Source organism: Eumetopias jubatus, unplaced genomic scaffold (assembly GCF_037043125.1).
Source record: "Eumetopias jubatus isolate StellerSeaLion01/CBP00866 unplaced genomic scaffold, mEumJub1_p1.0 scaffold_9, whole genome shotgun sequence".
In the NCBI taxonomy this organism is placed as follows: domain Eukaryota; kingdom Metazoa; phylum Chordata; class Mammalia; order Carnivora; family Otariidae; genus Eumetopias; species Eumetopias jubatus.
Genome location: NW_028274815.1, coordinates 127,136,245 through 127,161,349, shown reverse-complemented (window position 1 = coordinate 127,161,349; position 25,105 = coordinate 127,136,245). Strand labels below are relative to the sequence as shown.

At 44.6% G+C, this 25,105-nt stretch overlaps 1 protein-coding gene across 2 annotated transcripts in view; it reads right to left on the bottom strand.

Moving 5' to 3' along the window:
- Positions 1 to 25,105, bottom strand: part of EYA2 (EYA transcriptional coactivator and phosphatase 2) — a 180,961-nt gene that overhangs the window by 82,419 nt on the left and 73,437 nt on the right. For both annotated transcript variants that reach the window (XM_028122012.2, XM_028122013.2), the window contains exons 5-8: positions 20,401 to 20,468; positions 18,429 to 18,606; positions 7,169 to 7,311; positions 895 to 978 (exon numbers count right to left, since the gene is read on the bottom strand). In XM_028122012.2, coding sequence (XP_027977813.1) covers positions 895 to 978; positions 7,169 to 7,311; positions 18,429 to 18,606; positions 20,401 to 20,468 — 473 coding nt within the window. The remainder of the gene's footprint in view (positions 1 to 894; positions 979 to 7,168; positions 7,312 to 18,428; positions 18,607 to 20,400; positions 20,469 to 25,105) is intronic.

The window sequence follows — 25,105 nt, the reverse complement described above, 5'->3', positions numbered from 1 at the left end:
CTGGAAAAGCCATGAGGTGATGTCAAATCATATTTCTGGTCTCTAAACAGAAACAGAAATATTTTCCAGGCGCTGGTGAGTCTCATGGTTCCTACCCATGCGTGGAAGCAGCTGCCAACAGGTCGGTCACCTCGGACGAGATGAGAGCTTGCCTGCTCTCCAAAGCTCTGCCCCTCCACCCCCACCTGTCTCCCCAAAGGGACGGCCTCCATATGTGGTTTGCTGGGAAGCCAACAGGACGGATGCAGAGAATCGGCAGGCTTTGGGTGTTAGCAGCTGGGTTCACTTTTGCATTATGAGGGTGGTTTCAGTGTTTCTTCCATTCACCACCACTCAGCCGATAGCCTTTGCCCAGAATTCTAACTGGATGGTTCCCTGACATAATTTGTCCATGATACGTTTGCAAAGCTGTTGCTAAGGTCCACGCCAGAGAGGACAAAATGCCTCCCCCTCATCTCAGAAAAACGGAAGGAAAATGGAATTCATCTGCTGGAGACACTAAGATAAACAACAGGGAACTAGAAAAATACTTTACCTCGTTTTTTAGCTAAGATTACTGTTTCTGGCTGCAGTGTATCCTCGCCCTCTTAGGAGGGAGACAGCTAAAGACTCTGAGCTTATATCCTATCAAGTGGATGCTAAACGCTTCTTGTGTTGGAAGAACGGCATGGGGGACGACAGAAGGGGAAGCTAATTAAATTTTCACATGTCGAGGGAACATTCCATAGGAGCTCTCAAACCCAGACTGACCCAGAGGGGCAGCTTTTGTTGGAGAAGCCGCCTCATAAACTGCCCCCACAATTCCCAGGACAAACCAGCTGGACAGACTGTCGTGTTGAAAAAAAAAAAAAAAAAAAAAGACAGAGAGAGAGAAGAGACAAAGTGGATTCTTACCTTCCCGTATCTGGATGCAAAAGTCCCGGTGAGTAAGGAGTGAAAAATAATTATTGTCTCATCCAAATCCCACACGAACACACGCTGTGATGAAAGAGAGGAAGAGAATGGAGACAAATGGACTTGCTTGCATCTGACTTAATGTCTGCAGAAATTAATTCCCTGGGAGGAGAAAGAAATCTTGAAAAACATTATCTTTAAGTTATAAAACATGTGACTCACTGACTCACTGGGTCCCCATCCAACCTCAGCTGTGTAAAGTGTATTCTGATGACCACTTTTGGGCTCCTATCAACCCAGAGAATGCCAGAACCAAGAAGCCTGTTCTTGCCTTCCACATAAAAGCTCAAAAATGGAGGAGTTCAGGCCAAAAACAACAATAAAAGTCATATAATTCATTTGAAAAAATGAAGTACTACCTTTTTTGCATTCTCCGCTCACCGTAAGCCCAACTACTTCTCAATGCTCCTGTTTTTAGCAATTCTGGTGACTACCTCCGTAACTCTTAAGTAACATACTTATGCCTTCTTTATTTACCAGTTTGCCAACTTCAGACAATAATAGCTCTTGACTGAGTAATGCAAAAGATGAGGGTTTAGCTCACGGTAATGTCCCTCATTTCTCCGGGACTTTACATTTTTCACTTATGTGAGCCCCTCTAGTTCCAAGACCATCCACTTTGGACACTCTCCCTGGCTAAAACAGTAAATCCCCTATGCAAAATTATGGCTGTTGGTGTCCCCACCACCTCCCCCACCTCTTCCTCACTCCGATTTGAGCAGTGTTACCATTCCTTTCCCACTGCCAGCGTGGATAGACTGCTTCGTGCTTTTGGTTTCAGGGTTGTACTTCAATCTTCTGTGATCTGTCTAGATCTTGGTTTTCAAAGTTGGTAACCAGTAAAGAACACACACATCTTGTGATTACTGGTCACTGCAGAGCCAAGGAACCCGCTGGGATTTCGCTTCCTTCTCTGTGTGTCCAGTGTCCTAATCCCAGAGCCACTTTCAGGAGACCGTTCCTCTCATTAAGGTCATGTCTTCCCTGTGGTCCTTCTCAATTAAAATCATGCCACGTCCCTGTTTGTTCACATAGGAGCCATGCCTGTCTGGAATAACTTTCTGTTTTTGCAGGAGTTTATTAATTGCTTTAATTCTTTTCTTGTTTCCAATGATGTGTCTTCATTAGAATCTCAAATTCGGCCACACCCTCTGTATCAGAGATGTTCCTCCTCGGTGACAGAATGTTCCAGTGTGCATTGGATCATCTTCAGGCTCACTGCAGAGCTAGTATCCTGAGATGTCCTTTTATTGCATTTCCAGGAGAGAGCCACTGTTTCCTAGATCCCAAGTCTCTCTCTTGGTTTTCTTTTCTTTCTTTCTTTCTTTTTTTTTTTTAAGATTTTATTTATTTATTTAAGAGAGAGCAAGTGAGCACAGGCACGGCGGGGGGTGGGGGGTTGGAGTGCAAGCGGAGAGGGGCAGAAGAGGAGGGAGAGGGACAAGCAAACTTTGTGCTGAGTGCAGAGCCCAACTCGGGGCTCCATCCCAGGCTCCCGAGATTATGACCTGAGCTGAAACCAAGACTTGGATGCTTAACCAGCTGAGCCACATAGGTGCCCCTCTCTCTTGGTTTTCTTCCTTGTTCTGCTTGAGTACATCCTTAAGCTGCGTCTTCTGGAAAGGTGCTTAGAAAGTAGAATTCCTACATATCTGATCTATCTTGATTTTGCTCTATGGTACCTCTGGGTACAGAATTCCAATTAGAAAATAATGTCCTCTAGATGTTGGACTGCATTCCTCCATTAGCTTCATGTCCAGTGTGACTGGTGAGAAGTGTGATGTTTCACTGATCTTCAGTCCTATGGAGGTTTTGTTTTTTTCCCCCGCTTGGACACTTTAGGATCTTTATATTAGCAATCCTCAAGTTCCCTAAGGATACACCTAGGTGTGGTCTTTTGGCAATCATACTGTTTTTAGCACTCAGCATTTTCAATCTTATTTCTTTAAATGATTTCCTCCTACCTTTTCCACTGTTTTCTCTTGCTGGAATTTCTGACAGTTAAATTAGACATTTTTTGATAGATAAGGCTTATACTTAAAAAATATACATTTTCTATAATTTTGTCTTTTTGATCTGTGTTCTGGGGGCTTTCTTAAACATTTCCTCCGAACCCTTCTATTAAACTTCTGTCATTTTAAACATTTCCAGTGACTCTTACTTTGTCTCTGAGTAATTCCTTCCCAAGAGCCTCCATTTCTTATTTTATGGATGCAAGAGCTCCTTTGGATCCTTATAAGAAAACCAATCATAATTTTCCTACATTCCTGTTTTTTAAATTACCTGTCACTTGTCCTATTACCTTATCCTGGCCTTATTTTTCACATTGTTGGTTTTCCTGATGATCGCTGTGTGTGAGAGCAAAGGGCCTGACTATGTGTATAGCTGGTGGTGGGGGTGGGAGCCAAAGGCACCTACTCAGTCTGCCATCTCGAATGGGCCATCCTGGAAAACTCTCTGTAGGTGAACAGCTGTACTTACACACGGGCCTTTGCCATGCTTTTAACAGGAAAGGGAAGGGTGGTCTGTAGGAGGAAAAGGTCAGTTAGTGCAGGGGTTTTCAAAGCAATCAGCAGATCTGAGTGTTATTTTGTGAGTTTTGGGGTCTAGTTATAGTTATGTGTATGTATATGCTGGGTTATGGTGTTAAGTGTAGTTCTTATGGGTCACGGTAAAAAAAAAAAGTTTGACAACTACTGTTTTTAAGGAGGGCTTCCGGGTTTCAATATGCTAAGTCCTTGTTTATCTGAACTAACTCAGTTGGATCAGTGAAACTGGGAAATTTTGGTAAGGAAATTCAAAAAAAATCAGTGAATATCTTCAAACTGAATGCTGACTCCATTCATTGACCTACTACATTCCCTCTGAAGAAGAAAGTCTGTCTCCCTCCCCTGCCCTAGATCCATTGTGGGTAGGTTCCTGGTGGCTATTCTGCAGGTGACCCTACTCCTTAGCCCACTGTGGTTTGGGCCAGGGAAAGCCCCTAATCCCAAAGGAGTCAGAGGCCTTTCCTCGGAAACTTGAAATTGGAACCTAGAAAGACATTCCTCATCTTTGAATGGCAGTTGGCAGCCACGTGATCTGAAGGGCGGGGAGGGCCAGTCTCCAGGGAAGAGAGGGATGAAAGATGGAAAGACCACCCCACACTCTTCCAGGACCTGGTTTCAGTCAGAGGCAGAGCAAGGCTAGAGGAGGGTAGAGCCCAGGAACCAGTTCGTGCCTGTGCTGAAAAGATACCGTGGTCGGTTGGTCGGTCGGTCGGTCGGTCACGGGGGATTCTAGCACCGGGGCTTCTAGCACCTGCGCTCTGCCACATGGGGAGAGAAGGTGAAAATGCACTTCCTTGCCCCGTCTGCCTCCTGGTTCCAGTATCTTGCTGACACTCTGCTGTCCCCTGCCCTGGGGTTCTGAAAGAATCTTGGTATCCCTAAATAACTTCTGCTTTTTCACTTAAGCTAGCTCAAGTTGGTTTCTGGCACGTGCAGTTGAGGGATTTTAACTAATCTACACTCAGAAGTTCTCTCCTTTCCACTTCTCTACATAACTTCTCTCTCATGGGCTTCCGTCATTAGCAACACTGCCAAAGACTCAGGAGGGGCGACTGGGGCAAACCCGCCATGCTGACATTAAGCACAGAAGTGAAACACAGCTCGCACCTTTTCAACTGTTCTTAACCAGCGGTTCTTCCCTTTGGAATCAAGAAGCAGAGGTTTCCAGAATGATATTGCCCCGTAATCCCCGACTCCCATGCCACCCCCACTGCCTTCTCAGTTTAGTGGAAAATGTCTCTCCACCCCCACCCCTACCAAGAGCAGAAGCCACGTTAAGTGACTAAATAATGAAAGAAAAAAAAAACATTGATGTATGCACTGCTCTTGGTGATTTCCTTGGATCTGCACTTGAAGCTGCAGGAAATCCTCAGAAATAGGGGAGGCAGAAAAAGCAAAGACAACCTGAGGCAAACAGATTTTCTTCTAGCCTTTTGCAAAGGCCTAATCCTGCTGAGGGGATAGTGTAAAGTCTCCTCGGTGTTGGAAGGAGAGGGCTTCGAGAATTAGAGGAAAAACGAGAACAAATCCCTTGGCTGAGAGCCGTCCCATGAGCAGTGAGGATGCTGGCTCTGTGGCAGGTCCCCAGGGGGGCAAGCTCTCAGCGGGGATGGCTGCTGGTCTACCTCAGGAGGCTGACCAAGGGTAGGAGACAAGCACGGTCTTCAAAATATTCAACACCTTCTGGGACAGCTGGAACAGACGCTGGCCATCAACAAGCACTAACAACCCTACCGGTGAACACTGGTAACTAGTACCGCTCTACTAGTGAACGCTGGCTAAACCTCAAAAGCCCTGGGGGTGGGTATTTGTTGTGGGGGCACTCAGCATCCGTCCCTGCCCGATAAGAGCACTCTGGTTTTCTTTTCCCCTTGTGTGCTGTCTTGGTGGAACTGTCAATCAAGGGCAAGCCTGAGCCAGGCCAGTGGGATGCTGTCTGCTTGGAATCAGACATTACGTCAAGTGTCTCTAGAATCTCACACGGTTTACTCTGTAGTAGAGGCAGCATCCTCAAGGTTCCCGAGATTCCTCAGCACGGCCTGTGTTTGTTACTGTTCTTTCTAACCTTGGTTTTATGACTTTCTCTCCATGTTGCTCCCTCTCAGTAAATTCCATTTTGCTTAAGTAACCAGAACTGGTTTCTGTTGCTTGCAACCAAAGGATTGTATCTCCTACTCCAAGGTTCCCATCTTCATTTCTACACCCAGCATATGGCACGGAAACCCATAAATCCAGAGTCTGGCTGGACTCTCACTGACCACGGCGGGTACTGACAATGAGGAAGGGAGGAGCCACCACCTCAAATCCTGGACACGAGGGGCTCTTATTCTGTCTTCTGGGACCACTTGAGCGCTGAGATTCTCATACCATTCTGGGGGCAAGGGGCCCCAATAACAAGGTGGAGCTTCTTAACCACCCTGATGGGATGGGGACTTAGAGTCAAAATTACATTGACTTTAAGGAAATGATGAAAATGGTATTTCTTAGCACATCTGAGTTTGTGGGCTGAGCTTTGTAGTTGCTGCATACATTGTACAGGATTATGAACAGAGATGGGATGATGATGCATTCAGATCTCTTGGCATGGACCCGGACTTTGACAATACTGCCCATATACCCATAGTGCACGCAGGCCAACAGATCTGCCCTCCTATATTTCTGCCTTCGGTGAAGAAGTATGAACTAACGGACATGCCCATTTTTTTCTCCCTAGATACTGATTGGTTGCTTCCATCTGTTTTTTGGGGCATCTGTTTTGCCTCTGTCCCCACTAGGACCCTTCCCCCTTCTCTCATGCATGCGGTTCTTTTTTGTTTGTTTGGGAAAACGTCAGTGCTTGACCAATAATCTTCTACTTGCTTTATTACAATAAAGATTGGCACATCCCTCAGACCCGTCCTTCTCAGCCTGGGTTGTGCGCTGGAAATCACCTGGGGAGCTTTAATATATTGATGCCTTTGTCCCTTCCTCCGGGAATTGGATTTCACTGGTCTGGGGTGCAGCTTAAGAATGATGGTTCTCAATGCTCCCCAGGAGATTCTAAGGTGTAGCTCAGGTTGTGAGCTACTGTCTAAGAACTCCCTTGCAATGTGTACTTAATTAGTCTGGGATGGGGCCTGGGCACCTGCATTTTAAAAGGCATCCCAGGTGATACTCTTATGTAGCTAGAGTTAAGAACCCTCTAACCCAGCTGGGAAGGTCCACTGTCCACTGGTGTCTTTACCAGGGCCGCTCAAAGTGTGGTCCTCAACCCTGCAGCATCAGCACGTTCTGGGAACTTGCTGGACATGCAAATTATCAGCCCCCTTCCCCCCTCCCCGCCCCTGAATCTACCGAATTGGAAACTCTGGGTGTGGGGCCCAGAAGTCTGGGTTTTCATGGGCCTCCAGGTGATTCTGCTGTTGCCTACATTTGAGAACCTGTGTTTTATGTTATTTCCTATCTCCAGGGTCACTTTTCCTAGCCTGGTCTGTCAACAGTGCTTCCTTACAGCCAACACAATTCTCTATCTTCCCATCAAGTGTTCTTTCCCCCATTACAGAGCTTTGTGGACACAAAGGGCCATTCTCCCCTCTGTGCGTGGACAGAACTCTGCTCCCCACGCTCCTGTTCCAGCCACAGGTGGAGATTACATTCACCCAGTCAAGCAGGCAGTCTGGAGTTACCTCGATCTCACTGTCCCCTGCTGGGGATGGGTCACTGCTCCGCTTGGAGCGGCCTCGGAGCTTCCCGTCGGAGGCCCGGTGCGGCCTGTCCGCGTCTCCCTCTTTCGCTGGCGTCGAGGGCCCATTGTGCGTGTTATATTCCCCTGGTGCAGGAAAGGGAAGGGTGGACATATCAGAAGCTCTGCTGAGGGTCTCCTCCCAGGAAATATCACCCCACCAGAGCCAAGCTAGGCCCCATAGGCAGCACAAAAGGCAAAGATCTCATGGAATCAAAACTGCTCTTGATGGTCCCCTTGGCTGCCTATTCATAACCATTCACTCACGGAGCCAAGATTCACTAAGCAGGCATAGTCCCAGGCACTGCTTCTCACAGTACTTAAATTTTAGAGGAAGGAACGGGGCGTTAGACAAACAAGTGAGTATCTAACATGCCAGGGGAGGACACGTGTTACAAATGGGATGCGGAGGGGGATGCCGGGAGGTTACTAACTGCTACGGGGCTAGTCAGGGGGGGGCCTCGTGGATAAGGGACACCTGAGCGGAGCTCTAGGGAAGTGAGGGTGGGCGGTTGGGGGAGCTGTAGGGACAGTGAGCAGAGTTTTGTGTTTGCAACTTTCTATTTCTCAAAGCCTGAGGATCCCCAGATGAACAGAAGGAAGAAAATCAGTATTTAAAAGGAGCAGGGCAGGGGCGCCTGGGTGGCTCAGTCATTAAGCATCTGTCTTCGGCTCAGGTCATGATCCCAGGGTCCTGGGATCGAGCCCCGCGTCGGGCTCCCTGCTCGGCGGGAAGCCTGCTTCTCCCTCTCCCTCTCCCCCTGCTTGTGTTCCCTCTCGCTGTGTCTCTCTCTGTCAAATAAATAACAAAATCTTAAAAAAAAAAAAAAAAGGAGCAGGGCAGCAAACTTTTCTATCTTTAAGAGATGCCCAGCTTGGGGCGAATGGGAGGTGTGCGGGGAGAATTCTCTGTGTTGCTTTCCCTATGTGGCTTGCTCCATTCTCTATTAAAAGCACAGGGCTAGCACTGAGGACACGTTTACTGACGTGTCCTCAGTGCTAGCCATTGAGCTGGCTTGACCCCTATATATGAGGGGTCAGTGAGAAGATGCAGGGCAGAAGGTGGCCACCTGCTTCCACTGAGCTGGTGCTTCTGGGAGGCGCAGAGAGGCTGCCACGCTCATGCCCTCAGGCAACTGTCTGATGACCAGGCATGAGTGAGCAGCACCCTCCTGGGACCCAGGGTGCAAAGCCAGTATCTGCGCTGTATTGTTTTTTTAAGCACAGAAGTTTGAAATACATGGCTTTTTATCAGAGTTTATTGTCTTTATTGAACTCATCAAGTGGGATGACGTCAATCTGTGTTACCCTGGACACTCATGGTAGAGGCAGAACCAAAGTCTGGGCCAGTCCCCATCGCGAGAGTGACAGAAGTATACGCCGGAGTGGAACTGGGGAGGGCACCCCATCCTGCTCTCTCATTTTACAGCTGCTGGGTTTAGTTCCCAAATGTATCCTGACGACTTCATCTCTCCTTCCATAATCACCAGTTCTTGAGGATCATTAGGAGGAAAATGCTTTTGTCTAAAACTGCTTGGCAATGGACTGATATTTTTCTCTACCCTGGAAGGACAATTTCCCTCCAAAACCCAAGGGCCTGAACTTGGTTTAATATTTCTACTTCTTAGCAAACTAAGGACATAAGAAGAAAGGTTTAGTTTTGAGTTGTCAGGACTGTGGGGCCATCTCCAACCCCCCAGCGTTTTCAGGACACAGCAGGAGAGATTCCCAAATATCCATCTTGCAGAGACTTTCTTCTGGAGGGTGGGGAATCGGCGTTAGAGAAATTCACAGATGCTTTAGAGTCATAGATAAGGTTTATCCTGATTCACCTGGTAGTTCTAAGGTTATGGGGGCTTAGAAAACATGTTGACCCCACCAAAATCCAGGCAAATAGTATTAAAAAGGGGGGATATACCAGGCATCTGAGAAATGTCTAAATAGGGTGTGGCGGAAGCCAATATATTAAGAGTCTCCCGGGGTGTCTGGGTGGCTCAGTTGGTTAAGCTCTGCCTTTGGCTCAGGTCCTGATCCCAGGATTCTGGGATCGAGCCCTGCATGGGGCTCCTTGCTCAGCGGGGAGTCTGCTTCTCCCTCTCCCTCTGCCCCTCCCTCCGCCCCTGCTCCTGCTCTCTCTCTTGCTCTGCTCTCTCTCGCTCTCTCTCAAATAAATAAAATCTTTAAAAAAAGAGTCTCCCTCCCCGCCCCTAAAAAAGCAGCCCTTTCCCCTACCTTTTACATTCTTGAGAATGAAGTGTCAAGATTCAAGTTTCACAGTCAGAGGTATACAGGCTAAAGCAATTTATGTAAACTTTCTTTGGAGTCATTTCATTCTTTTTCTTTCTCCCTCCTTACACTTTTACATCACCTCCAAAGTCTCCTTGTAATCCCTTTATGATCTCTTCCTCCCAACCCACTCCCCAGGCGACCACTGATACACTTGCTCTCACTAGAAATTAGTTTGTTTTTTCTAGAGTTTTAAATAAATGGAATCACACAGTACATATTCTTTTTTGTCTGGCTTCTTTCTTTTCTTTCTTTTAAAGATTTTATTTATTTATTTGACACAGAGAGAGAGAGACAGCTAGAGAGGGAACACAAGCAGGGGAGGGGAAGAAGGAGAAGCAGGCTCCTGGCTGAGCAGGGAGCCCAATGTGGGGCTCGATCCCAGGACCCTGGGATCATGACCTGAGCCCAAGGCAGACGCTTAACAACTGAGCCACCCAGGTGCACCGCCCGCCCCTATTTAAAGATTTTATTTGTCTGGCTTCTTTCAGCCAGAATAATTGTTTTGTGATTCAATCCATGTTTTCACATATATGGATAGATCATTCTTTTGTGTTGTTGAGTACTATTCTATTTTATGGATATACCACGCTCCATCTGTTCACCTGTGGATGGACATTTTGGTTGATTCTAGTTTGGGGACGGTATAAAGCTGCTATGAACAGTCACACATCAATCCTGGTATGCATGTAAGCTTTCTTTTTACCAGCGTGATTACAAGGTCATGTGTTGAGTCCAAGTTTGAGTTTTTAAAGAAACTGCTAAATTGTTTTCCAAAGTGGTTGTACCATTTCACACTCTCACCAGCGGGGTAAGAGAGTTCCAGTTGCTCCACATCTTTGCCAACCTTTGGTATGGTCAGTTTTCGTGATTACAGCCATTCTAAGGGGTACACATTGTGGATTTAATTTATACTTCTCTAATGACTAATGATCAGCATCTTAGTTATGTATTTTTTTTTTTTTTTTGCCACCCCTGTATCTTCTTTGGGAAAGTGTCTGCTCAAATATTTTGCCCATTTTATTACTGGGTTGTTTGTTTTCTTAGTCTTGGGTTTTGAGAATTCCTTATATATTACATGTATGTGATGGTTAATCTTGTGTGTCAAGTTGATGGGCTGGTAAAACGTTATTTCTGGGTGTGTCTATGAGGGTGTCTCCAGAAGAGATTAGCATTTGAATCAGTAGACTAAGTAGAAATCTGCCCTCACCAATGTGTGTGTGGAGGGAGTGCATCCCCCATTCCATTGAGGGCCCAAAAAGAACAAAAAGGCAGAGGAAGGGCAAATTATCTTTCTTCTTGAGCTGTGACGTCCATTCTTTTCCTGCCTCAGACATTGGAGCTCCTGATTCTCAGGCCTCTGACTCAGACTGAATTGCTCTACTGGATTTCCTGGTTCTCTGGCTTGCAGAAGGCAGATCATGGGACCTGCTGATCTGAGCCATTTCTTACAATAAATCTCTTCTTATCTCTCTCTCTCTCTCTATCCTGATATTAGAGTTTGGAGAACTCTAATATGACATACTTTATCAGATACATGCTTAGCAATTACTTTTTCCCAGACTGTAGCTTCTCTTTTCATTCTCCTAACAGTGTCTTTCAAAGAGCAAATGCTTTAACTTTTCATGAAGTCAATTTATATAATTTATTTTCTGTCTGGATCATGTTTTTGGTGTCATCTATGAGAACTCTTTGCCTAACCCAAAGTCACAAAAATTTTCTCCCGTCTTCCTTAGAAGTTTTATGGTTTTATGTTTAGGTGTATGATCTATTCTATGTTAACTTTTTTATGTCATGTGAGGTATGGGCTAAAGTTGTTCTGAATATAGATATCCAGTTGTTTCAGAATCTTTTGTTGAGAAGACTATCCTTTCTTCACTGAATTGTCTTGAAACTTTATAAAAAATCACTTGTCTGTATACATGTGCATTTATTTTTGCATTCTCTATTCTGGAACATTGATCTACTTGTCTATCTTTATGCCAATACCATATTGTCATGATTACTGTGGCTCTGTAATAAGTCTTCAAATCAGGTAGTGTTAGCCTTTTGGGTAGTGTTACCCTTCCAAATTTTTTTCTGTATCAGAGCTGTTGAGGCTATTCTAAGTCCATTGTATTTACCTATGAAGTTCAGAATCAGCTTGCCAATCTCTACAGAAAAGAGTGGGATGTTGACAGAGATTGTGTTAAATATATAGATCAATTTGTGGAGAAATGACATCTTAATAATATTAAGTCTTCTGAGCTGTGAGCTCTTTCCATTTACTAAAGTCTTCACTTTGTTTCATTAGCACTTTGTAGTATTAAGTGTCCGACTCTCGCACATCTTTTGTCAGATTTATTCAATAGCATTGAGTATGAAATGAAATGAAATGAATAACACTGAAATGAAAGTATTCAATGTTTTTTGATGATACTGTAAATGGCATATAAACTATCCTATTTCCGGGCACCTGGGTAGCATAGTCAGTTAAGCACCCAACTCTTGGTTTTGGCTCAGGTCGTGATCTTAGGGTCTTGAGATCAAGCCCCATGTCCAGGTCCGCGCTTAGCACAGTCTGCTTAAGTTTCTCTCTCCCTCTGCTCCTCCTCCCTGTGCTCTCTCTCTCTTAAATAAATAAATCTTTAAAAAATATTCTATTTTCTATCACTTGTTGTTACTATATAGAAATACAGCTGATTTTCATATATCCACCTAGTACTCTGCAACATTGCTAAACTCACTTTTTAGTTTTAGCTTTTTAATGAGTTCTAGCTAGTTTTCTACGTAGGTGATCACATCATTTTACTGCCCTTTATGAAGTTTTGTTTCTTTTCCAATATGGAGCCTTTATTTTTCTTGCCTTATTGCACTGACTAGAATCTCCAGTACAATGGTGAATAGAACTGGTAAGAGTAGACATTTTTGTCTTGCCTCTGATCTTAGGGAGTAGCTGTAGGTTTTTTGCAGTTATCCTATTTTAGTCAACTTGGGCTGCTATGACAAAAATGTCACAGACTGGGTGGCTTAAAGAGCAAAGATTTATGTCCCACATTTCTGGAGGCTGGGAAGCCCAAGATCAAGGCAATGTCCAATTTTGTTTCTAGTCAGAGTCTTCTCCCTGGTTTTCAGATGGATGCCTTCTTGCTATATCCACACACGGTGGAGAGAGAGAGAGATATTATCTCTCTTGTGTCTCTTCTTATAATGGCACTAACCCCATTCATGAGGGCTCCACCCTCATTACTTAATTACCTCCCAAAGACTCCACCTCCAAATACCATCACTTTAGGGATTAGGGTTTCAACATATGAATCTGGAGGGGAACACAAACATTCAGTCCGTAGCATGCCTTTTTCTAATAAAGTGTTCCCTTCTATTCCTGATTTGGAATTTTTATCAGGAACAGGTGCTAAATTTTGTCAAATGCTTTCTCTGCATCTATTAAGATGACCTCTTTTTTTCTTTCCAGTTAATTAATTATGGCAGATTATGTTGATTTGCAAATTTTAAACCAACTTTGCATCCTTGGGACAAATCCCACTTGGTCATAATATATTATTCTTCTTTCATATATTGCTGGACTTGATTTGCTAACATTTTGTTTAGAAATTTTTTATCTGCACTTATGGGGATATTGGTCTCTAGTTTCCTTTCCTTTCCTTTCTTTAAAAAGATTTTATTTATTTGAGAGACAGAGAGCACGAGACGGGGGAGAGTCAGAGGGAGAAAATGACTCCTTGCTGAGCAGGAAGTCTGATGCGGGGCTTGATCCTGGGACTCCAGGATCATGACCTGTGCCAAAGGCAGACGCTTAAACGACTGAGCCACACAGGCGCCCCTAGTTTCCTTTTCTTATAATGTCTTTATCTAGTTTTGGCATCAGGGTCATGTTGGCCTCATAGAATGAGTTGGGAAGTGTTCTTTCCTCTTCAATTTTCTTGAAAATTTTTGTAGAATTGGTAGTTCTTAATCAAATGTTTGGTAGTCTTAATCAGTGAGGCCATCAGGGCCTGGTGATTTCTTCATGGGAGGATTTCTAACAAAAAATTCAATTTATTTAATAGATGTAGGCCTATTAAAGATATAGATCTGTTTAGGTCATCTATTTCTTCCTGAGGGAGTTTTGGAAGGTTTTGTCTTATAAGGAATTCATCCATTTCATCTAAATTGTTAGATTTATTGGCATGATGCTGTTCATAAAACTGCATTATTGTCCTTTTAATATCTGTAGGGTCTGTAGTGATGTTACCACTCTCATTTCTTTGGTAATTTATGTCTTCTCTCTTTTTTCTGTATTGGCTTACCTAGAGTTTTATCAATTTTATTTATCTTCTCAAAGAATCAGCTTTTGGTTTCACTGATTTTCTCTCTTGTTTTTCTGTTTTCAGATTTCATTGATTTCCATTCTGGTCTTTATTGTTTCCTTTCTTCTTCTTACTTTGATTGTAATTTGCTCTTCTTTTTCTAGTTTTTTAAGGTGGGAGATGAGGTGTTTGGCTTGAAATTTTTCTTTTCTAGCATAGACATTTGTGCTATAAATTTTCCCTTTATGTACTGCTTTAGTGACATTCCACAAATTTTGACATGTTGTGTTTTCATTTTCATTAAGTTCAAAATACTTTTAAATTTTCTTTTCGTTTTTTTTCTTTGACCCATGGTGTATCAGTCAGGATTCTCCCAAGAAAGAGAACCAATAGGATAAGAGGGGATTTATTTATTTATTTATTTATTTTTAAAGATTTTATTTATTTATTTGAGAGACAGAGCACCCGAGGTGGGGGAGGGTCAGAGGGAGAAGCAGACTCCCTGCTGAGCAGGAAGCCCGACGCGGGACTCGATCCCGGGACCCCAGGATCATGACCAGAGCCGAAGGCAGTCGCTCAACCAACTGAGCCACCCAGGCGCCCCTAAGAGGAGATTTATTATAGGAATTGGCTCATGCTGTTATAGAGGTCAGGAAGTCCCACAATCTGGTGTTCGCAAGCTGGAAAATCAGGAAAGCCAATGGTATAATTTAGTCTGAGGCTGAAGGCCTGAGAACTGGGGGTAGGGGGAGTCTGGAGGGGTTGGGCCCCACTGGTATAAGTCCTGGAATCCAAAGCCCTGAGAATCAGGAGCTCCAATGTCTGTCCAATTATCTTTTTAGATAATCTGCATCATACTGAAAAGTTTGAAAAGGAAAGATCCCTTAAGCAACCACTACTAATTTGTTTTTTCTCTTGAGTAACGTCAGATGTTCAGATTTTGCCCTCTACCTTAGCAAATTGCCCTGCAATCATCTGTAAATTGTTGGGAACTTCGTATAACTGCTAATGCATATCAATGCAGGCTGGGCTGCGGGCCGGGGTGGAGAAGAGCATCAGGATACTCTATCCAGGCAACGCAGAGAGGGAGCATGATCTATTGGTAATATATAACCCTCCTGAGGCTCTGGAATTTGGAACCAACCACTCAAGGAGATCCTGGATAATTTCAAAAGTGGAGTTTTTATGGGAAATTTTAAGAGTGAGTGAGTGTGTGTGTGTGTGCACGCGCGCGCACGTGCATGTGCACACATGCATGCTTACATGCCCTTCCTTTATAACAGACACTGGGGAAAAGAAGCAAGAGACCTCGGTTACAGCTGACAACTATTTATGTCATTAGATTTTATGTGAGCTTGTTAGACACACAGTAAAAATCATCTCAACCACTTATTGTTGAACCTTAGACGAAGGGATAAAGGAAGAACAGGGGGAAACAATAAAGAAAAGTTTCAAAGAGATACAATGAACCTTTATGTTTGCTCTTGATGGGGAACAAAGATAACCTTCCCACATACCCCAAACTCTTGGGAAGTAAGACTTGGAATCCAGTTCCAAATTATACATAGACAGTGGCATCTACTTAAGGATTTCCTGCTTATATCTCCTCTCTAAAGTCAGTTGGAGTGGCCACACTCTGAAAACCAGGAAGGTCAAAGATAATTCAGCACTATGAGATAAAGAAAAGTTTGTTAAATTTCATACCCTTCAAAGAAAGCAATTTGGAAGTTGTCACCTAGGTACCATGCATTCATTAAATACCGTGATGAAATCACAATGACAAAAGTCAATGTTTAAGCCCTAAACTTCCTTAAAAATTGACTTAAAAGGGGCGCCTGGGTGGCTCAGTTTGTTAAGCATCTGACTCTAGATCTCAGCTCAAGTCCTGATATCAGGGTCATGAGTTCAAGCCTTGCACTGGGCTCCACTCCTGATGTGGAGCCTACTTAAAAAAAAACTGACTTAGAAATATCGGGCCATGTTGTCCCCATTTGCCACCAAACCAAGGATAATTAACTTGTCCCCAGTGATGGAAAACATAAGGGCTAAAAGCAATAGCTGTACCAAGAATCCCAGGAACAGAAGAAGTTAGTCTCAACTACTGTTCTTTTTCTAACCGTCAACCAGTATTATGGAATGAATGTCCACACACTGTCATGTTAGCTTAGCTTCTACAAGCCCCAGAGTATCAGTGGGTTCTGAAAAACCCACTGAAAAGAAAAGAGAACAAAATGCAAGGATATCTACTTTACATTTGGGCATTCTAATTTATTGCTGTCATTTAATGATAATAAGCCTAAACCATCTCATACAAGAGAAGACATACGCATAGCAGATCTATGGAAGGAAAGAATGAATCCATAGGCTGGTAAGTTAGTTGCAAAGGGATGTACATCATCCAGGGGTCAGGACATGGACTCTCCTACATGTTGATCCTAATCTAGGTGAGTTCCATGGGTTGTGGATACCGGTTACTTTGGCCCACCCAGTGTCTCTACTGTCTTCCCCTGGGTGGTGTGCTCTGGGTTTCTTTGGGAAACCACCTCTCCCTCATTCAGTCCACGTGGTCTGGGTGGGGATGACCCAACTCTAGCTCCTGCTGTGGGTAGGAGACCCAGGTCTGCTGACCCATCCCAGAATTTCATCCAACTGCTACAGAGACTGGTGTGAGGATAGGTATGTGACCTAAGCTGGGCCAATAGAAGCATTACCTGGGACCTCTGCAGGGGCTGTTAGGAAGGAGGAACTCTCTCTGAGGGGTAGATAAGCAGGAAGGACTGAATCCTGGAGCAGCTGGTGACCATCTTTGCCAATGGGAAAGCCTGCTTGAGAGGGAAATGAACCCAGGAAAATGCAGAGCCAGAGGAAGAAAGAGACTGAGGCCCAAAACTATCATCTTAACCCCTGGACCCAGCCTTGAATCCCTACACCTCTTGATTACATATGCTTAAAAATTCCTTTTTTGGGGGTGTGTGGGTGGCTCAGTTGGTTGAGTGTCTTGACTCTTGGTTTTGGCTCAGGCCATGATCTCAGGGTTGTGAGATTGAGACCTATGTTAGGCTCCTCACTCAGCAGGGAATCTGCTTGAGATTCTCTCTCCCTCTACCCTTCCCCCTATTCGTGTGTGCGCTCTCTCTCTAAAATAAATAAATCTTTAAAAAATTACTTTTTGTTTTCGGGCGCCTGGGTGGCTCAGTTGGTTAAGCGACTGCCTTCGGCTCAGGTCATGATCCTGGAGTCCCGGGATCGAGTCCCACATCGGGTTCCCTGCTCGGCAGGGAGTCTGCTTCTCCCTCTGACCCTCTTCCCTCTTGTGGTGTCTCTCTCTCATTCTCTCTCTCTCAAATAAATAAAATCTTTAAAAAAATAAAAAATAAAAAATTACTTTTTTTGCTTAAACTAGTTGGAGTTGCATCTTCTATCTTTTGAAGCCAAAAAGTCCTAATAAAAGGGATTCTTTTTTTTTTTAAAGATTTTATTTATTTATTTGAGAGAGAGAGAGCACACACAAGCAGGGGGAGGGGCAGAGGGAGAAGGAGAAGCAGATTCCCCACTGAGCAGGGAGCCTGATGCAGGGTTCGATACCAGGACCCTGGGATCATGACCTGAGCCGAAGGCAGACGCTTTACCAACTGAGCCACCCAGGCACCCCAATAAAAGGGATTTCTGAAGCTGATGCGCTATTGAAAACATACACGTATGAGGATTTTTAAAAAGATTCTAGAATTCTCGATGAGAGAACCAAGGTCTGATGGCCACTGTCCTTCTGTTCTCAAATGGGTTTTAGATAACATAATCTCAGCTATGTTTGACTACTGAATATCCAGGAGTACTGGTTATGGAGCCCAACAGGCCTGTGTTCAAATCCCAGTTCCGCCAACCACTAGCAAGTTACTTATCACTCTGATCGTCATTGTTCTTATGTGGAAAAGAGGGGGTACCTGAAAACCAGTTTTTGTGAGGATTGTGACTTTCCTTATCACAGTCTGTAATTCTGTATTTATGTGATTATTTGATTCCTGTCTGCAAGAATGATGTCTACGTTGTACTATATTTTATTTCCTAAACTAAATAGTACCTGGACAACAGCAAATATTTATAAATATTTGTTGAATCAATTTATAAATAAGTGAAATGAGAAAATCACATAGATATGTGCTTGGCACATTGCAGATGGGCAACAAATACTAGTTTCCCTTCTTTGAGGACTAGGGCTCACCAACTCCAGTGTCCACATGGGCCAGGCAGGTAATGAACCTGAAGTACATTGGCCAGATGTGCAATTGTGTGTGCCCTGTCTGAATGGGGCAGATATTACTCAGCCAGCCAAGAGTCGTCACTTAGGAAGGTAGACCTAAGTGACCAGGTCCAGATTTGCTTTCAAGAGAAGACCAGATCTACTTTCAAGGGAAAGCATAAATTAGAATTTTTAGGTAAAAATTTTAAACATGGGTACAATTAAAGACACACACACACACACACACAGAAAGGCCAACAAAATATATACGAGGACTGGATTTAGCTCTTGGGTGACCAGTTCATTACAACTGGGACCCACGTTCAGCTCATCCCTCCTATGAGAGCTCAGATTACAGCCACCAATAACCACAGGACAGCGACTGTACTTACCGCCAAGCAACTCAGAACTCTGGTTGGGGATGCTGTGAGATGCCTCCTGGAGGACATAGGTGGATGTGGAGAGGGGAGAAGGGCAGATGCTGCTGGCCGAGACGTAAGGAGGGCTGTAGGATGAGCTGTAATACTGGGAATACTGGCTCTGAGGGAAGCCAGGGTAGGAAGGATAGTCCTGGAAAGGGAGACACACACAAGGCGCTGAGTGAGGAAGCCTGTCTGGCCATGGGCCTTCCGTCCGCCCAGTCACAGGCTGACAGTGGCATGGGGCCTCATGGGGTGGGTCTCCTGTGTCTGTCTCCGTTTCTCCCACTAGAATAAAAGCTCCATGAAGGCAGGGACTTGCCCCAGATGCAGACCCCAAGACAAGGATGCAAGTGCAAGTATTTGGGAGGTGAACGAGACACCAGTTGCAGGAATGGGGAAGTGAGACAGGAAAGGGAAGAAGGAAAAGCAGCTGATCTGGGGGCTTTTAAGTGGGCACTGGAGGGAATTCCCCTGGAAAACACTGGGATGTTATAAAACACACCCTCAGAATGATCTCTCCCAGGGGCAAAAGAGCTGAGCTGTTCATCCACCAACTCCAGCCAGGTTTTTTTTGAGAGCTGCTCCCAGTGGTCTTCATTCCCTGGCACTTCCCTCCTGCCCTGTGCTCTGGTCCTAGGGAACACCCTCGAGCCCCGGGATGCAGAGGTCAGCAGGTGCCCCCTGAGGGGTGTGGGTGTGGCTCTGTCAGTGTCTGTCTTGATTGCTGTTATATCCCTAGCACCTGGAACAGTGCCGGGCACACAGGGCAGCTCAATAAATACTAGATAAATCAATAAACCAATGAATGAGTGATAAGGACCACATACACACATACCAGGAGACTAGGTGACATTTTAAGTGCACGAGGGGTACAGATACAGCAGCACCTATATACAGCATTAGAGATCCAGAATCTTCTATGAGGAAGTCTCAGAGGTCAAATCAAAGAATGCCAATCCCCTTTTGATCAAGCTTTGCTTAAACCAGCCGGATGTTCCAGCTCTCCCACACCATTGTTTCAAATATTCCGAACAAGTCATTGTTTCAAATATTCTGCCCCACCATCACCATAAACTGATGCTTCTCAACCCTGTGAAAACTTACGGGAAGTTCAGCTTCCTGGGCCCCACCCCAGCCCTACAGAATCGGAATTTCTGGAGGTGGCATTGAGAGAATCTCCGTTTTTGACAAGCTCCTCTTGGTGAAACGGGCAGACTGGAAATAATACAGAAATACAGACACCATCTCCCACTCTTCCAAGGTTTAAATCATTTAGATTCTCCAGCTCACTGAAGAAGAAATAGTGCATTCCTCATATTTAAATGTTAAATATTCCATAAAGCCAGCCTACTCTGTAGTTTTGTCTTAAGGCTAGCCTGAAAGCATGTTAACCTTTTGTTCTGAAATAATTCTAGACTTAATAGAAGAGGTGCACAAATAGGACAGAGTTCCCACTCTCATTCTGAATTTAATCTCTAAGTGAGAACAAGACAATCAAACTATTGGCCAGTGTTCATCTTCACAGGGTTGGCCCGGTGTGATTTAACAAGCATTTATAAAGCCCCCACTGTGTGCTGGGCACTTGGCACTGGAATGCAGAAGTGAAGATCATGGATTCTCACGCTTGAGAAGGTCAAGAGAACACATGCATTTGCATTCATACATTCGAGATTCAACAGTCACTGGGCATCTCGGGCTCAGGTCAGGACGGAATATCGCCTACATCATCTTGGAAATCCACCAGTGATTCCAATTTCTCTGTCTCTACTCTGTATCTTTCGGAGGGCCTTTTGCACAATCTGACTCCTGCGGTATCTAAACCCAGGGAATAAGAGACTGCATTTGTGGTGGGGGTTGTGGGTGGGAGTGGATTCTCAGGGTGCCCTGATTTAAGGGGGCTGTTTAAGGAAAGGGAATACAAGTGGTGGGGAGCGACGTCTACCTGGTGCACACTTCCAAATCCGGCTGCGTTGGTCAGGCCATTTGCTCCTTGGTAGATCCCCGCCGTGCCTGCAGGAAGGAGGAACGGGTACAGATGAGGTTTCTTACAGTCAGAGAGGGACGTGGAGGAGAAAAATGTGGCAGACAGGTGCGCTCTTTGAGGGCTGACAGATGGGGATGGAACCTGTGACCTCAGCAAGTTACCAAATCTCTCTGATGCTCAGTTCTGTCAATTATTGAATAAAAAGTAGCTCCTCCTTCAAAGGATTATGGTGAGCAATAAATGAGACAGTGCATGCAATACAGATTCTGGCTCTCAATAATTATGTTTACAAAAAATATCTATTTAAAAAACTGTGGTAAGTGTACATGACATAAAGTTTACCATTTTAACTATTTCTAAGTGTACGGCTGAGTGGCATTTGCTACATTCACATTGTTGTGCGACCTTCACGACCATCCATGCCCAGAACTCATTTCACCTTGCAAAACTAGGACTGTGTCCCCATTAAATACTAACTCCCCACTCCTCCCCTCCCTCAGCCCCTGGCCCCCACCATTCTACCTTCTCCACGACTGTGACTGCTCTAGGAACGGCACGTAAGTGGAATCATGTAGCATTTGTGCTTTTGTGACTGGCTTATTTCATTTAGCATCACGTCTTCAAGGTTCGTCCACGGTGTGGCAGGTGCCAGAATGACATTCCATTGTACCATATACCATTTTGTTTAGCCATTCATCTGTCGGTGGACACGTGGATTGCTTCCATTTTTTGGCTATCATGAATAATGCTGCTATGAACATGGGGGTAAAAATGCCTCTTTCAGACCCTGCTTTCAATTCTTTTGGGTAGATACCCAAGAACTGGATATGATAATTTGATTTTTAATTTTTTGAGGAACCACCTACTTTTGTCTATAGCGTTCCATCATTTTATACTCCCACCAACAGTGCACAGGGTTCCAAATTCTCCACATCCTCATCAACACTTTCTCCTTCCTTCCTCCCTCCCTTCCTTCCGTTTCTTTCTTTGTCAGTAGCCATTCTAAGGGGTGCAAGGTGGTAAATGAATAAACTGAACGGTGGTAAACTGAATAAATGCACAAAAGGACTTTTGCCCTCTGAGCATCAGTTGCCCCATCTATAAAATGGGAATAAAAATGGTAACTTCTATTATCACTACTAGTAAATGCAAGTTACTAAATGAATAAGTGAGTGGCGAATGGGGTGTCACTGAAAACAGGGTGGTCAGGCAAGGCCTCTCTGAGGTGACACTGGAGCCGAGATGTGCCAGTGATGGACATAACCTGGAGGAGGAGTGTTCACTAACTGAGCCCACAGATCCTAAAGCAGGGATTCGCTTGGCAGGTTAGAGAAAGAGAGGAAAGGCCAATGAGGCAGGCGCCCAGAGAGGGAAGAGGGTGGCCACAGGAATAGCCATGGTGAACTTGTGTGTGTCGGGTGCCATTCTGAGCTCTTCCTGGACAAACTGAGGCCCGGAGAAGTGAAGTGACGTGCCCAAGGCAGCACAGAGAGTGGGTGACCACCGCTGGGGCTGGAACCAGGCAGTCTGACTTGAGTTTTCAACACCTCTCTATGCTGCTGTTGTTGCTGCTTTACAAACTGTTCTTTTGGGGGTTATAACTTACATACTATCACATTCCTCCACTGGGATCAGTTGGATGATTTTTAAAGTAAATCGGTGTAACTGTGCACCCGTTACCACAATGCAGTTTTAGAACATTTCCATCCCCCCCCCCAAGTTCCCTGTTGCCCCTCTGCAGTCAACCCCCGCCCCCATCCCCGGCATCAGGCAGCTGACCCACCGCTGATTCTAGAGTTTTGCCTTTTCTAGAAATTTCACAGAAATGGGATCAGGCGATATGTACTTCTATCTGGCCTTCCCTCCACATAAGGTTGCAGTAGTTATTCCGTGTCGGAGCGTGGGTCAGCAGTTCATTCTTTTCATTGCTGGATAGTACTGTGTGTGTAAATGTACCACATCCAATTTGGGGCTATTCCAGATAAAGAGGCTCTAAACATTTGCATATGAGTCCTTGTGTGGATATATGTTTTCGTTCCTTTTTCTTCTTTTCTTTTCTTTTTTGAGTATGTTTTACTTTTCAAAGACATGGCCAAAGTGTCTTCCAAGTGACTGTACCATTTCACAAACCTACTAGCAGTGTATGAGATTTCTGGCTTCTTCAGCACTTGGCATTTTCAGTCTTTTTGATCATAGCCACTCTAGTAGGTATGCAGTGGTATTTCCTTGTGGTTTTAGGTAGTGTTTGTCCAATGATTAACCATGTCGGGCATCTTTTTATGTGCTTATCAGCCATTCATATATCTTTTTAGATGAATATCTATTCAAATCTTTGGCCCATTAAAAAGAAAGTTAGGTATGTCCTCTTAAAATTTAGTTGTAAGAGTTTCTTATATACTCTGGACACAAGTCCTTTATCAGATACACGATGTGCAGATATTACCCCCAAGTTGGTAGCTTGTCCTTTCATTTTCTTTATGGTGTCTTTTGAAGGGCAGAAGCTTTTTTTTTTTTTTTTTTTATCAATATCTTCCTTATGGATCTTGCTTTCACTGATTAACCCAAGGTCAGATTCTTTCCTATGTTTTCTTCCAGAAATTTTATAGTTTTAGCTCTATGATCTAAGTTAATTTTGTGTGTATGGTATGAGGTAAGGGTCTAAATGAATCTTTTGCACATGGATATCCAATTGTTCCAGCACCCCTATAAAAAGTTTATTCTTTCCCTCACTGAATTACTTGGCACCTTTGCCAAAAATTAAGTGACAATGTGAGAGTTTATTTCTGGACTCTGTTCCACCGATGGATCTAGCCCATACCAATTCCATCCTGACCCGATTACTCTAAGTTCTGAAATCAGGCAGCATAAGTTTTCCTTTTGTTCTTCTTTTTCAAGATTGTTTTGGCTTCTATGTATAAACTTAGCATTTACATATCAACTTGAGAATAAGCTCGTTGATTTCTCTTGGCCAGAAGGAAGTGACACGTTTTTCAACCCAGAATCCTACATCCTGAGAAAATATCCTTCAGGAATAAAGGGAAAATCAAGACATTCTCAAATGAAAAACTAAGAAAATCTGTCACAGCAGACATACTCTGAAAAGATGAGAACAGGAAGTTCTTGACACAGACAGGAAATTTTATTTTTTTTAAAGATTTTATTTATTTTTCAACAGAGAGAGAGAGAGAGATAGCGAGAGAGGGAACACAAGCAGGGGGAGTGGGAGGGGGAGAAGCAGGATTCCTGCTGAGCAGGGAGCCCGATGTGGGACTTGATCCCAGGACGCTGGGATCATGACCTGAGCCAAAGGCAGACGCCTAAGGACCGAGCCACCCAGGCGCCCAACACAGACAGGAAATTTTAAAAAGGACTCTTGGAACATCAGGAGGCAGAAAGAAAAAAGAAAAAAGTAAAAATATGGGTAAATAAAGTCTCCTTTCTGTATGGTTATGCCAACCAACTCAATATGCAGTTAGGTCTATAAAAGTTTGCTATCAAATTTTAGGAGTTTTCAAATGTGTTTTATAATTATCTAAAAATATTGAAATGGCTCCAAAGTCAAATCTACAAAATGAACCATACCCATATCCAGGGGTGAGAAGGATTCTGTGCTGGGCACCCAGACGGGTTCTGTAATGCCTGCTGGGGAGAGGTAGGGCCAGGGAAGGCTTTCCGGAAGAAGTGACACCTAAACTAATCTCTGAAGGATGAGCTGGAGCCAGCCAGGTGAAGAGAGGAAGGACCGGGAACATGGCCACACCTGGGCATCCTCACCTGATCTCCAACACAGGGAGGCTTATCCAAGGACCAGAACCCACAGAATTTGTCCACAATAGTGTGGCACGCTGAGATCCCATTCTGTCCTCAGTGGCCTGTTCGGACAGGTCCACAGAAGGTCTAGGCCAGCCTGTTCCATTCTAGATCATTTTTGGGGCCATGGTTACCATGGTGACCCTACCTGCTAAAGCTTAGAAACACACCTGCCCTCTGAAGAGTCTTGGCCACAGGGTTTTTCTGTTCTGATTTCTCTTTTCTTTTGTGTCAACCTTCTGAATGATAACTTTGGACAGGTTTTAAAAACAAACAGGCCGCAGTCTGGTCCCTTGGTATTCTTTCTCCCAAAGAGCCTCTTGTTTGTTTTCGTTCTGTGACCCAGGGGCATCCGAAGAACGGACAGCTGAACAAACTGCAGTGTGCCGAGGGCAGTCCCAGGCCCCTGCAGGGAGACAGCCATCCCATGCCTGAGGACCCGGGAGGATGGGGGCACGTGGCCCCAGATATCTTGTGCCACAACATGTGGTCTCTGGAGGGTTTTCGAAATGGACCGCCTTGAGCTGGAATGTTGAACACCAACTTCTTGCCTCCATCCGGCTGGGGGAGTGCCCACAGGAGGGCCGGGGAAGGCAAGGGCAAGATGAGGAAAAAGTCCTCTCTTAAGGTGAAGGTGCAGGTCCTGCTAGGGGTCCCCCAATATCCATTCACCCCTTCTGTCTCGTGTCAAAAGAATCTCTGCTTTTAAGCTGGGCACATGCCTGATTAGAATAAACACTATTTCCCCCAGCTTCCCTTGTGGAGGGTGTGGCCGTGTGATGAGGTCTAGTCAAGGGGAGGGTAGTAAGCTCATGTGTGCAATTTCCTGAGTATGCCCTTACGGGGCAAGGGT